General features: G+C 43.1%; 1 protein-coding gene across 1 annotated transcript in view; it reads right to left on the bottom strand.

Moving 5' to 3' along the window:
• The window catches only part of Ephx4 (epoxide hydrolase 4), a 53,307-nt gene extending 41,952 nt beyond the window's left edge, over positions 1–11,355 (bottom strand). Inside the window, exons 1-2 of the mRNA XM_008826827.2 lie at positions 11,022–11,355; positions 8,345–8,430 (exon numbers count right to left, since the gene is read on the bottom strand). Of these exons, the coding sequence (XP_008825049.1) occupies positions 8,345–8,430; positions 11,022–11,252 (317 nt within the window). The 5' untranslated portion in view covers positions 11,253–11,355. The remainder of the gene's footprint in view (positions 1–8,344; positions 8,431–11,021) is intronic.
• Positions 11,356–12,434: the final 1,079 nt, after the last annotated feature.

Raw genomic sequence — 12,434 nt, 5'->3', positions numbered from 1 at the left:
ATCTATCTATCATCTATCTATCTATCTATCTATCTATCTATCTATCTAATCTATCATCTATCTATCTATCATCTATCTATCATCCATCTATCTATCATCCATCTATCTATGAATCTATCAATTATCTATCTATCTATCTATCTATCATCTATCTATCCACCTATCTATCTATCTATCATCTACCTATCTATCATCATATATGCACTACATTATAACAAAATTGAACTGGAGGTATAGATCAGTTGTAGAGCACTTGCTTAGCTCATACAGGTCCTGAGCTTGATCCCAACACCACAAAATCACAAATCAAAACATATTTAAACTGTATACTATTTGGACTGAGGCTGTAGCTCAGTAGTAGAGTGCTTACCTAGCATCTATCTACTATCTATCAATCAATCATCTATCTATCTATCTATCTATCTATCTATCATCTATCTATCATCTATCTATCTATCTATCTATCTATCTATCTATCTATAATCTATCTATATCTATCTATCATCATCTATCATCTATCTATCTATCTATCTATCTATCTATCTATCTATCTATCATCTATCCATCCATCCACATACATGTACATATGGAATGAAGGCAGAGGAAGACTATTTGGAGAGAGCAACAGGAGGAAAGAGGAAGAAAAGAAAAGGAGTGTTAACTGGGGGACAGATATGGGCAAAATACAGTGATATATGCATGAAATACCGTATTTTTTGCACTTAAAAACTTAAAATGAGAAAAATGTAAGTACTGCTTTTAACAATGAGTGTCTTAAATAATTCTAAGAAATAGGGAGACTGAACATGTTAACAAATTACAAAAGAATAATTTGTGTACATATGTATGTGTGTGCTCATGTAGGTGTATGTGCATATGTGTGCATGTGAATGTGCATTCGTACATTTGTGTGTGTGCGTGCGTGCGTGTGTGCGTGCGTGCGTGTGTGTGTGTGTGTGTTTGTTTGTAGGCTAGAGGTCAACCTTGGGTATTGTTCTCCACACCGGATCCCTCACTGGCCTGTACTTATAGATTAGGCTAGGCTGGATGGCCAGCAAGCCCCAGAATCTGCCCACCTCTGCCTCCCCAGTGCTGAGATTATAAGTGTTTGCCACCACACATAGCTTTTTTACCTGGGTTCTGGGGATCAAACTCATGTTCTCCTTCTTGCATGGCAAGCTCTTTACTGACTAAACCACCTCCCCAGCCCCCAAAGAAGAATTTTTACATGCCTAGACTTCAAAAATAGTAACACATTTGATCCACTTCAGTTTTAAACTGAAAAAGAAATCACTGTGGTGATAAACTGATGGATATGTTGTTCATACGAATAAAACAAAACAACCCTCTGTATGACGTATTTCTACAAAAGTCACAACCATTACATTATTGTAAACAGAACTATTTTCATGTCTGTCTTTTTGTGCAGTGTTACCATGCCACATTAAAACTTTACCTGAAAGAAAGAGCCTGCCTGACTCTAGTTTTTAAGAGTGGGCCCAAACTCAGAGAATACCCGTTCCCTGAGATGTCTCTTGGAACTGGGCTGTGAAGTCAGGCCTCACCATACTTTTATTCAAAATCATTTCTCCAGCCTCAGTTTTTACTATAAACTTGGATCCATCCTTATCAAAAAATCTTGCCCTTCCATCCTTAGGCCTAAAACATCTCATACACACAAGCAATACTTCAATGAAGATGCATGTCCTGCCTTTCAGTGCTTTGATATGTTAATTCTCAAGCATACCCACATTCATTCACTATCTTTGGGTACAGCAGCAAACTGAGGTTCTGAGGAATCAAGATTAGGTGCCCAGGTCATAAGAGCACATGGTTCAATGACTGTAGGTTTTGGTTTCAAGGTTAAAAGTCAGTCATTCCCACAGCTTTTTTTTTTTTTTTTTTTTTTTTTTCTGAGTTAGGGTCTTGCTATGCAGCCCTGGCTGGCCTACTCACTATGCTGTCCCAGCTGGCCTCAGACTCACTTGCCTTAGCCTCCCCAGTGCTGGGACAACAGGCATATGCCACCAGGCCCAGTTTTCTGGTAGTTTTCTTTAGATAACAGCAGAGATCATTTGGAAAAACAAACCAACAAGACAAAGCAAAACAACCTCTTTCCCTATTATTACTGTCTAGGCGAGGCCAGATCCTGGCTTTCCTGTGTCAGCCACTCTGAGGTGTGGAACCTCCCTTCTGTCTTCACCACAGAGGTTGTGGCTGAGCGCTGGGTGAGGAGCCTGCGTTTGCCTTTGCACATGAGTGATGGCATAGGCATACATTTCAGGCAGCTGAGGGTGAGGGCAACTCTCAGAAATTGCCTCGGTCAGCTCAAAATATTAAAAGAGATGCAAATTGAGGTAGAGAGAGAAAGCTCATCTTTTGACAAACAGCCATATTTGGGGCTGGTTTAGTTAAAGTTCTCACAGATGTGTACCTTCTTTAATGTGTTCTTTGGGTTTTAAGAAAAAATGCCCAGGAGTTTTTGTCTTTGTGCACTATGCAATAACACACACTACATATTATCATTCCTCAACAGCTACTCAGGTAATATATATAGTCACTATACTTGTATCATATTTCTGGTTATTTTTAAAGATCTTTTTATTTATTTATTTTTTGATATTTTATTATATTTTGTTTTATGTGTATGAGTGTATTGCCTGCATCGATGTGAGTGTACCTGTGTTGTGCAATGCCTTGGAGGTCAAAAGAGGTTGTTGGATTCCCCTGGAAGTGGAGTTAAGGACGATTAGTAGCTGCCATGTGGGTGCTGGGAATCAAACCCAGGTCCTCTGCTAGAGCAGTCAGTGCTCTTAACTGCTGAGCCATCTCTCCAGCCCATAAAGATCTTTTTTTAAATTATAAGGTTTTCTTTGATGTTTATGAGTGTGTGTGTGTGTGTGTGTGTGTGTGTGTGTGTGTGTGTGTGTATGTATGTGTGACTTTTGAGGCCAGAAGAGGGCGCTGGATCCCCTGGAGCTGGAGTTAGAGGTGTTCGTGAGTCTTCTGACATGAGTGTTGGGACCTGAACATGGGTTCACTGGAAGAGCAGCTCTTAGCTGCTAAGACATCTCTCCAGCCCCTAAAAATCTTATGTGTGTATATGCACATGTGTATGTTCAGATGTACTTGCCTGTGCACACACAGAGGCCACTGGATCCCTTGGAGCTGGAGTTACAGCATTTCTGCAGGATGCCTGGATTGGTATGAGGATGCTGAGATCCAAACTCTGGTCCTCATGATTTTGAAGTAAGTACTCTTAACCACTGAGCCATCTCTCCAGCCCATTGTGCTTTTGTTTTAAAAAATTAATTGGTTTATTTTATGTGTATATATGTGGGCATGTGCACCCACCACAGCACACATGTGGAGGTCAGAGGACAACTTTCAGGAGTAGGTTCTCTCATTTCCCCCATGTAGGCTCTGGGGATGGAACTCAGGTCATCAGGCTTGGTGGCAAGTGACTTTACCCTCTGAACCATCTTGCCCACTCAGTGCACTTCCACATATATACTTTATTAGATTAGTATTTTGTTTTCATTATATCAAGTATTTCTGTCCTGCCAGATCTACAAATAAGTTTACAATTTACTTGTTTTTACAAAGAATTTACTGACGGGAAAAACATTTACACTTAAGACAAACTGAAATAGGTCTGAAATGTCATGAGTAAACATTTTTTTTTTGCTTTAAAATGTAAAAGGAAAGAAAATTTTTGGCCTGAAACTTAAATCTTAGAATTTTGTCCTCAATTCTAAGACTTGGATTGATTGTTTTTCCAGTAGCACCTAAATACAGAGTTGACTCCATCAGAGTCTAGTCCTGATCATGGCATTTTCATTAGAAGGAAGGACGGAATGTGCACTGATGGAGGGCTTTGTTTAGGGTTTGACACATGGAAGGATTTTATTACCAGCCATCCCCATGTGGTTAGGTTAGGACTCTTCCTGAATAACCAGGTCGTTTTCAGATTAATGGTCAGTAAAGTTTGATGAATATACTAGGGCCTATTTAAGTAAATGAGGTTTTTGGGTTTGTTGTTGTTTTAAAGTATAGCAAGGCATTTTGCTGGCATAACAATCAGTGCATTTGGTGGACAGAAGAAACTTGTCCCTGTCTCTGAGGTGCACGTATTTCCTAATCTCTGGATTTTCACAGTAAAAATACTTCCAGTAGGTTTTCAAAAACTAAACCATACTTCACAGTATCTTCTGTTTGGTTTTTGAGACAGGATCTCCCTATAGCCCCAACTGGCCTAGTCTACATAGCAAGGCCAGCCTCTATCGAAGAAATCTACCTGCCCCTGCCTCCCAAGTAACAGGATTAAAAGCGGGTACCACCACATCTAGCCCTCCTCACAGTATCTTGATCCCTTTAAGGCATACTTAAGACTTGATTGATGGACCAAACAAGACTGATGTTCAGTTACCAATGTTGGAGCCCTCATAGGCTGTCCTATCCACTGAACATTCTAGAACACGTACAAAATTTATAAGTCCAATGTTTTGTTTTGTGGGTTTATTTTTGTTTTGTTTTGTTTTGTTTTTGAGACAGGGTCACACTAGGTAGCTCTGACTGGCCTGGAACTCTCTATGTAACCAGGCTGGCCTGAAAACACAGAGAAACTGACCTCTCTTCTCTCTCCCTCCTTCCCCTCTCTCCTACCTCCTCCCTCCTTCTCCTTCCCCCTCCCTCCCTCCCCTCCCTCCTTCCCTTCCTTCAAACTCAGAGATTTTCCTGCCTCTGTCTCCCAAATCCTGGGATTAAAAGTGTGTGCCACCAGTCTGACAAGTCCAAATAATGTGATACTGCTATAAAAAAACATGCACGAAGTATCATTTCAAAACAAGACGGCATCTACTGAGTGGATTAAGTGGGTAACACTGCCAATTCCCAGGACTCTCTGAGACAATTACCAAAGTGGCTGAAATTGTTGAAGGATAATTTTCATCTTCATGTCGAAGGCTCCATATCTAAAGAGGAAAAGTTCCAGGAAGAAAAAGAGCAGGACAAGCTTGTGGGTAACTATCATTATCTTCCTTCATTTAGAAAATGAATCCTATTCACAATGGTGCTTAAAAATGCCAAAGTATTATATTGTTGGGTGGGTTTTTTTTTTTGAGACAGGGTCTCATGTAGCCCAGGTTGGCCTCTAAGTTACTATGTAGCAAAGGATGGCCTTGGACTCTGATCCTCCCTACTTCCACCTCCCAAATGCCACATGTGCCACCATGCCCACGTTGCTGGCTGATTTTTAATTCCCAATTGAATGAATAAATTGTAATATCTGAAGGGTAAAAAAAATCCACATGTATTATCAGATGATCATCATGCCTGTGGACTGAAGATCAGCAACAGAGGTCAGCTTTGAGTCCAAGAATGGGGGACCTTGTTCTTTGGCCTTGCTCTCTGGCACTGCCAGTTTAAGATACCTATGATGCTTGAGTCTGTGTCAGACCATCTGAAGAGGACCTGAGCCGTGGCAAATACTAAGTACAAGTTAACCATCATTATTATCACCAGAATCAGGAAATTATGGCCCTCTACATGGCCTGGGTGAGGATGAATAAAGAAAATGAATATTTTTCGCATGTATGTTTGTGTGGGTGAACATACATGTGTGTGTATGTTTATACAGAAGCCAGAAGTTGGCATTAGGTGTCTTCCTAGATCACTCTCCACCTAGGCTATTGACGCAGAGTCCCTCAGTTGAACCTAGAACTTGCCAATTTGGCTACTCAGCTAGACAGTTGGCTCTGGGGATCCCATCTCTGCCTCCCCAGCACTATAATTACAGGTGGGCTTCCACGTCCACCCCACATTTATATAGGTGCTGGGCATGTGAACCCTGATCTTCACACTCAGCAGCAAGCACTCAAATGAAATTTTGAAAGTATTTTCTGGGGCCATGTTAAAGGACTTTCCTATGCTTTGATTCTATCCTCACCAAAATCTCTGCAAGATTATTGTAGTTGGTTGAGCATGAGTGTCCCATAGCCGTGAGTGGCTATGACAGCATGCACTGCCCATGTTATTCTGGGCAAATCTGTCTAATGCTTCAGAGTAATATTTTATTGTAAGTAACTATGCCATGCATTCCTTGAAGTGAGTCCCTATACATGTAAGAATTGCACTAGGCAGCTTTTCTCCTGTCTAATTAGGTTGTCTCCAGATGGAAGAACAGATGACAATGACATGTTTATTCACACAGCTAAATCCATAGGAGGGGAGTTGGAAATTTTGATGTAGGAAAAGTCTTCTGAGGAGGAGGCACCTATAGGCTTGCTCTGCAAAAATAAGTGTTGGGTCTTTGTCACCCTCCATTCTTTTCTTCAATGCTTAATACTTTCTATTACACTAACATTCTCAATGTGCTTGTTCATAAAGCCCCTCTCATTCATAAAATATTGACTAGTTGACCAAAGGTAATATTCCTTGCAGAGCAAGATGCATTTTAGGATATGTGGAAGTTCTGGCTATGACATCTGTAGCCTCACTGATGGCCAGGGTTGATTTGGCTGATCTGGCTGGCTAGGTGGGTGTCCCTTTCCTCCCTCACTGGTTCATGTGCAGCCCTCCTGAAGTTTTATGCTGCATGGAAGAGGACAAACTTCCCCCATGGAGGAGGACTATTTTTTGGTTAAGTGTATGTGCACATCCCTGTTAGAAGCTTCAGCGCTAGCTGCATTTTAAATCAGAACTTTGGGTGGCACAAAATCTTTAGAGCTATGAAGGAGGTGAAGAATTTCCAGTGTTGAAATTCTAGACATCATGAGATGGTAAGGGAGAAATTTGGGGATAGGATGCTATTCCAGACTTTCCCAAAAGTTAGCCAATATTCTGAGTTGACTTTTGAGTCAACTCAGAGAATGTCTTTTTTTATCCATTTCTTGACTTACTTAGTTTATGCACCATCTGCCATAAAAACAACTAATTTCTTTTTACCCCAGTATCTGCCATCTCTTTTGCAAATGCCTAATTTTCTTAACAATTGGATGCTGCTGTCATCTGTCCTTATTTGGATCCTTTGGGATCAATGGAGAATAGAAAAAGTCCTCTCTAGATAACTTCCATTTGCCTGAGTAAATACCCCCAAATATATTCATATATTGAAACATATTGCCAATATGATAGTATTAAGAGGCCAGCCTTTAGGGAGTGATTAAGTCATGAGGTCAGAGCCCTCATAAATGGTATTAGCAACCTTGTAAAAGGGCTCAAGGGAACTAGATAGCGCCCCCTTTTTTCCTTCCACCCTTCAACCATATGAGGACATAGTATTTGGGCCCCTTCTGAAGGACAAAGCAACCAGGAAGCATTTTGGAAGAAGAGACTGGACCTTTGGCTTCTAGAGTGGGGTAGTAAATGTCTGTTCTTTATAAATTAGTTGTCTCTGGTATTTTATGATTACACAAAAGATGCAGACAGTAACAACTGTATATTTTTTGCTGTAGGCTTTCTTCCTACTTTGAAATACTTAGGCCTTTAATGTGCCCTGATCCCATATGAGCCTGTGGCTATGTGCACAGGAAATCATCTACATTGTTTCCACTAGTCTTCATTCTGTCTACTCCACAAAGCTTTCTGGCAAGTACCCCAGAGCTTTGGTTTGCTTAGACTCTCCTTTCCTCCACACCCAGTGCTGTCTTTTGTTCACAGTGGTTACTCTACAGAAAATGTTTTAGAACTTGAAATTTCAGGAAACATTAAAAGATATATTTTTAATCCTAAGGAAAAAAATGAGAATTGGACATGATAGTACCTATCCATAATCCCAGCACTTGGGAGGCTGAGACAGGAAGATCCTGATCTCAAAGCTATATATAGGCTATATAGTAAGACTCTGTCTCAAAGAAAAATTAGGCTGATCATATGTAAGTTTCTTCAGGTCAGGAGAAAAACCATTGTTGTAATTCAGAAACATTCAGGAATAATTTGTCTGGGGAAATGATCCTAAAGTCTGTCATTACAAAATGAATCTGTGATAAGTTCTACAGATAGAATGCTTATTCCCCCTCCGAAGCTCATGTGGAGATTTAATTGTTATTGTAATTATATTAAGAATGGGACCTGTAACTGGTGACTAGGACATGAGAGATCTGAACTCACGGAATTAATGCCACCTATGAGCATGAACTCTCCCGTCTGTTGCCTCCCTGCCTTTCCACCTTCTGTCATGTAATGACACAACATGGAAGCTCCTACCAAATACCAGAGTCTTGAGCCTGGACCGCCCATCTCCAGAACTATGAAAAAATTGTCGCCTCTTTTACAGCACTACTAAACAGACTAAGCCAGAAAGTTAAGTATTGATGCCAAAGGAAAGGTCAGTTGGTAAACTTACCAGAACTCTGGAAATCCATGAAGCAGCAACATGAGTGGTTTGCCTCTTTCCCCTGCAGCAACATAGTGAAATCTTAACCCCGAATCCTGAAAGTGGAAGTTTGGAATTTGAGTGATACTGGGTATTATCAAACTAAGACATTTCATATTTACCTTTCACACGCACAAAATTCTCACTTGAATTCTTTTACCATCAAGATTTCAATATTAATTTTGAAAACATGAGTTATGAATAGGATAAATGAACTGATTCTCTTTTGTGAGGATTCCCTTCATCACTACCTCCCTTTCTTATTCTACTCTAAGGCAAGTTTCTCTATTTTGAGCTTCTAAAACAATGTCACAATTTGGAGCTTTCGTTTTATTGACATGTCACATTTCATCTCAAATTCTGCAGGACATGTAAATAATTCTGCTCTGAATTTCAATTCCTGCCAAGTTTACCTCCTTGTCCTGTACTTTTCTCAGCTTCGAAAGCTGTGCCACCAGTTACATAATTCACACCTCCTTCTCTTATTTTTAGGTGTCTCCTTCCCACACTATTATTTTGAGTGTTGCATGTACAGTTCCCCTTGCTGCCTGCTCCACCTGTCAGGTCCGTGTGTTTCTAACAGCAGAATGGACCAAATGCCCAAGAACTCCCTCTGCACATGGAAGACACAAGAGCTCAAGGAAAATCAAAGGAACGGGAAGGAGAGAATACAGCAAATACCATGCCAACAGGATAGGAAAGCAAGCAAGAAAAGAAAAGTCTCTGAAAGTATGAAAGAAATGGGAATTCGAGGCTGACATGGGCCCTGGATTTTGTTTCAGGCCTTCCAACCAACTGGCTTTTTGGATGCGAGAGTCTTAAAGGTACTTTCATTGAACTCCATCCTTGGACAGATTTAGAAGATGAGGCCCAAGGGTTGAGGTTGTAGTGTAGCAGTAGAGTGCTTGCCTTGCACACATGAAGCCCTAGGTTCAATTCCAAATTCTGTCCCCAACCCCCAAATGAGGCCCAAGATAAAGTTTATGCAGGCCATAAAGGTAGTTGGGAGGCCTAAGGCTGTAGCTCAGTGACAGAGCACTTGCCTAACATACACAAGGCCCTAGACTATACCACAGTAGTAATAAATAAATAAATAAATAAATAAATAATAGTAGTTAAGAGCAGGGAAGTGACCAGGTGAGTACACTGCCATCTTGTCCATTCCTGGTTCTGTATCTCCATGGAAGAGGAAGTATATGAGGAATTCAGGATGACTCATAAGCTGTATTTTGTTCTCAAGTTGGACAGAGTTAACAAATGTGACTTTGCCCTCAACTTACTTTTTCTTTTTATAGTGGTAGTGAGTCTTGGGGAATGAAATGCTATAGGTACTTTACTGGATTTAATAAACATTTTATTTCACTGAGTATGTGCCAGTTTTATCATTAGAACAATAAATCGAAATTGTGGGGCTGGAGAGATGGCTCAGTGGTTAAGAACACTGGTTGTTCTTGCAAAAGGCCCAGGTTCGACTCTCAGCACCCACATGGCAGCTAACAACTGTCCGTAACTCCAGTTCCAGGGGATCCGACAGCCTTTTCTGTCCTCGGCGGGCACTGCACGACACAGGTGCACTTACCTACATGCAGGCAATACACGCATACACATAAAATAAAAATAATAAAATATTTTTTTAAAAACACAGTAAATTGTACTAAGTTCTAGATTTGTTTAGTGTGGATTTTTTATTTTTTAGGCAAACATGTACTTGATTCTTACATCAACTGTAGGCTCTTGCCTTTCTGAATACCGTTGCTGGGCAATGTAGGTCCTAATAGGAAGTCAGGGCTCAGTGACACAAATATCTCTCATATGATGCTGGTTTTGAAAGGCCTGTGAGTCAGACTGTGGTGTGTACCATGGGGACTACTTCTCTTCCCTTCCTGGAGCATCAGTGATAGACTTTGGGACAAGAAGGCCAACAAAAGGGGTAATGTCAACACTTTTTTTTAAAGCAGAGGGAATGTAAATTAAGGAAAGGTGGACAGTTGCTTTTTATTCCTTTCCTTTGGTTCCTGGCTTCCTAAGCCTGCTTTCCTGCTCACAAACACATTTCTTTATTGCTTCATCCTGCCTGGGATTAGAATCAACTCCTGGTTTTCAAAGATTTATTTGGTCCACTCTCTCCATCTCAAAATCTGGACAAGCCTAGCCTCCTGAGACAGTTGAGACTCTCCAGAACACTGCTCCACAGCTGATCTGAGCCCTAAAGGGCAAAGGGGTGACACAGGAGACAACTGCCCCTTTCAGAGGTAAAGGGCAGAATTATTCTTATTATCCGAGAACAGCAGTAAAAGAGGATCCTGATTGGAGAAACTCCACGTTCAGAAATATCCAAGGTGCCTGCAGAGCAGATTGCTAGACTGCTGAATGGAGAGTCTCTCTCTCTCTCTCTCTCTCTCTCTCTCTCTCTCTCTCTCCTCTTTCTCTCTGAATAAGCAGAGAACATTAAAGACACAGAAACCTGACCCTTCTCCAGCCACACGTTGCCCTCCCGCCTCCTTTGGGGTCCTCTGGGTCCCCACCGCGCGCTAGGGGACACTAGAGGATGCGGAGCCGGGCATCACAGGAAGATCAGCCCAGCGCCGTCTGCTCCCACGGCCGTCACGTTCCCTCCCGCTCTCTCCAGGCCCACGCCGGCCTTCACCTTGATCCGCACGTAGCAGTGGGTACCCAGGGAGGGGTCGTTCAGGCACGCGGGAGGGTTTTCCCGGGCCACCCGGCGGAAGGTCTGCGCCGGTCCCTTGCTGATGCTCCACAAAAGTTTGAGCAGGTGGATCGAGGCGCACAGCCCGCAGTAGCAGTAGACCAGGGACCAGTAGAGCAGGGAGCGGATGGCGGGCATCAGGCTGGGCAGGCGATCGCGCAACCCGGCCATGGGGCGGCGGGGATCGCGGCCCTTGCTCGCAGAGCCGAGCGCGGAGCGCGGAGCAAGCGCGGCGCGTCAGCCCGACCCGCCTGTCTGCAGCCACCCGCCCCGCGCGCGCGCCTCCCCGGGCCCAGTGGCCCGCCGCGATCCGGCTCCCGCACACGTCGCGCTCCTGGTCCCCGCCGCGGCCTCCAGCACACGCTGCGCGCCGGGCTGCGGGGACCAGCCCAGGGGTGTCCTCGGCTGGTCCCTGCAGTGGCATCCCGCGTCACCATCGCTAGAACTGAGCGGAATGAAGGCCACACTGGGCGAGCCTTCCCGGAGTGCCGGGGAAGTGCCCCTCCGCTTCTGACCGGCTTCAACCTCTCGGTGCCCAGAAATCTGGGGACTTCCTTCGGCTTTTTTCTGGATCAGAGAACGGTGGGGTGCGGGGAGGGGCTTTTGTACTAAATTGTGGTGGTGATTTAGATGCGCCTGACAATGGGTTAAAGATTAACATGTTCTTCAACTTGGTTCAAAGTTACCAGCCCAGCTAGCAAACAGCAAATAGGCTCATTAGACCTAGGCAAGGCCCGGCTCCCATCGGTCTGTTTTCCATTCCTATAAAGAAATCCCTGTCTTTTGTTCCTTCTTTTTTTCCCCCCCCCCCTCCCTCCCTCCCTCCCTCCTTCCTTCCTTTCTCTTCCCTTCTCCCTTTCTTCCCCTTCCCCTCCCCCTTCTCCTACCCCTTCCCTAGTCACTCTTTTTCTCCCTTTCCCCTTCTCCACAAATTGCTATTTCATTGAATAGATCCCACAGTAGTTTATCAGATTCATAGTTAAGGCACTTTTTCCTTTTTTCTTCCATTTTCCCCTCCCCCTTTCGCCTTCCTCCCAACCCCCATCCCCGTTACCCCTTCCCCCTCCTCTCTCCTTTCCTTTCCCTTCCCTTCCTTCTTTAAAACGTTTTAATGTTATTTATTCTTAAAGATATATTCACTTTTATTTTGTGTGTATGTGTGTTTTGCCTGTATGTGTGTCATCACGTGTGTGTCTGGTGCCTTCAGCTGCTATAAAAGAGCATTGGATCTCTTGGAACTGGAGTAACAAATGGTTGTGAGCCACCATGTAGGTGCTGGGAATCGAACCCAGGTCCTCTGCAAGAACAGCAAGTGCTCTTAACCTCTGAACCATCTCTCCACCCGCTAATTTA

This window comes from Nannospalax galili, unplaced genomic scaffold (assembly GCF_000622305.1).
Source record: "Nannospalax galili isolate Female #2095 unplaced genomic scaffold, S.galili_v1.0 scaffold451, whole genome shotgun sequence".
Classification (NCBI taxonomy): Eukaryota; Metazoa; Chordata; class Mammalia; order Rodentia; family Spalacidae; genus Nannospalax; species Nannospalax galili.
The sequence above is the reverse complement of the archived record's forward strand: the minus strand, read 5'-3'. Positions and strand labels throughout refer to the sequence as shown.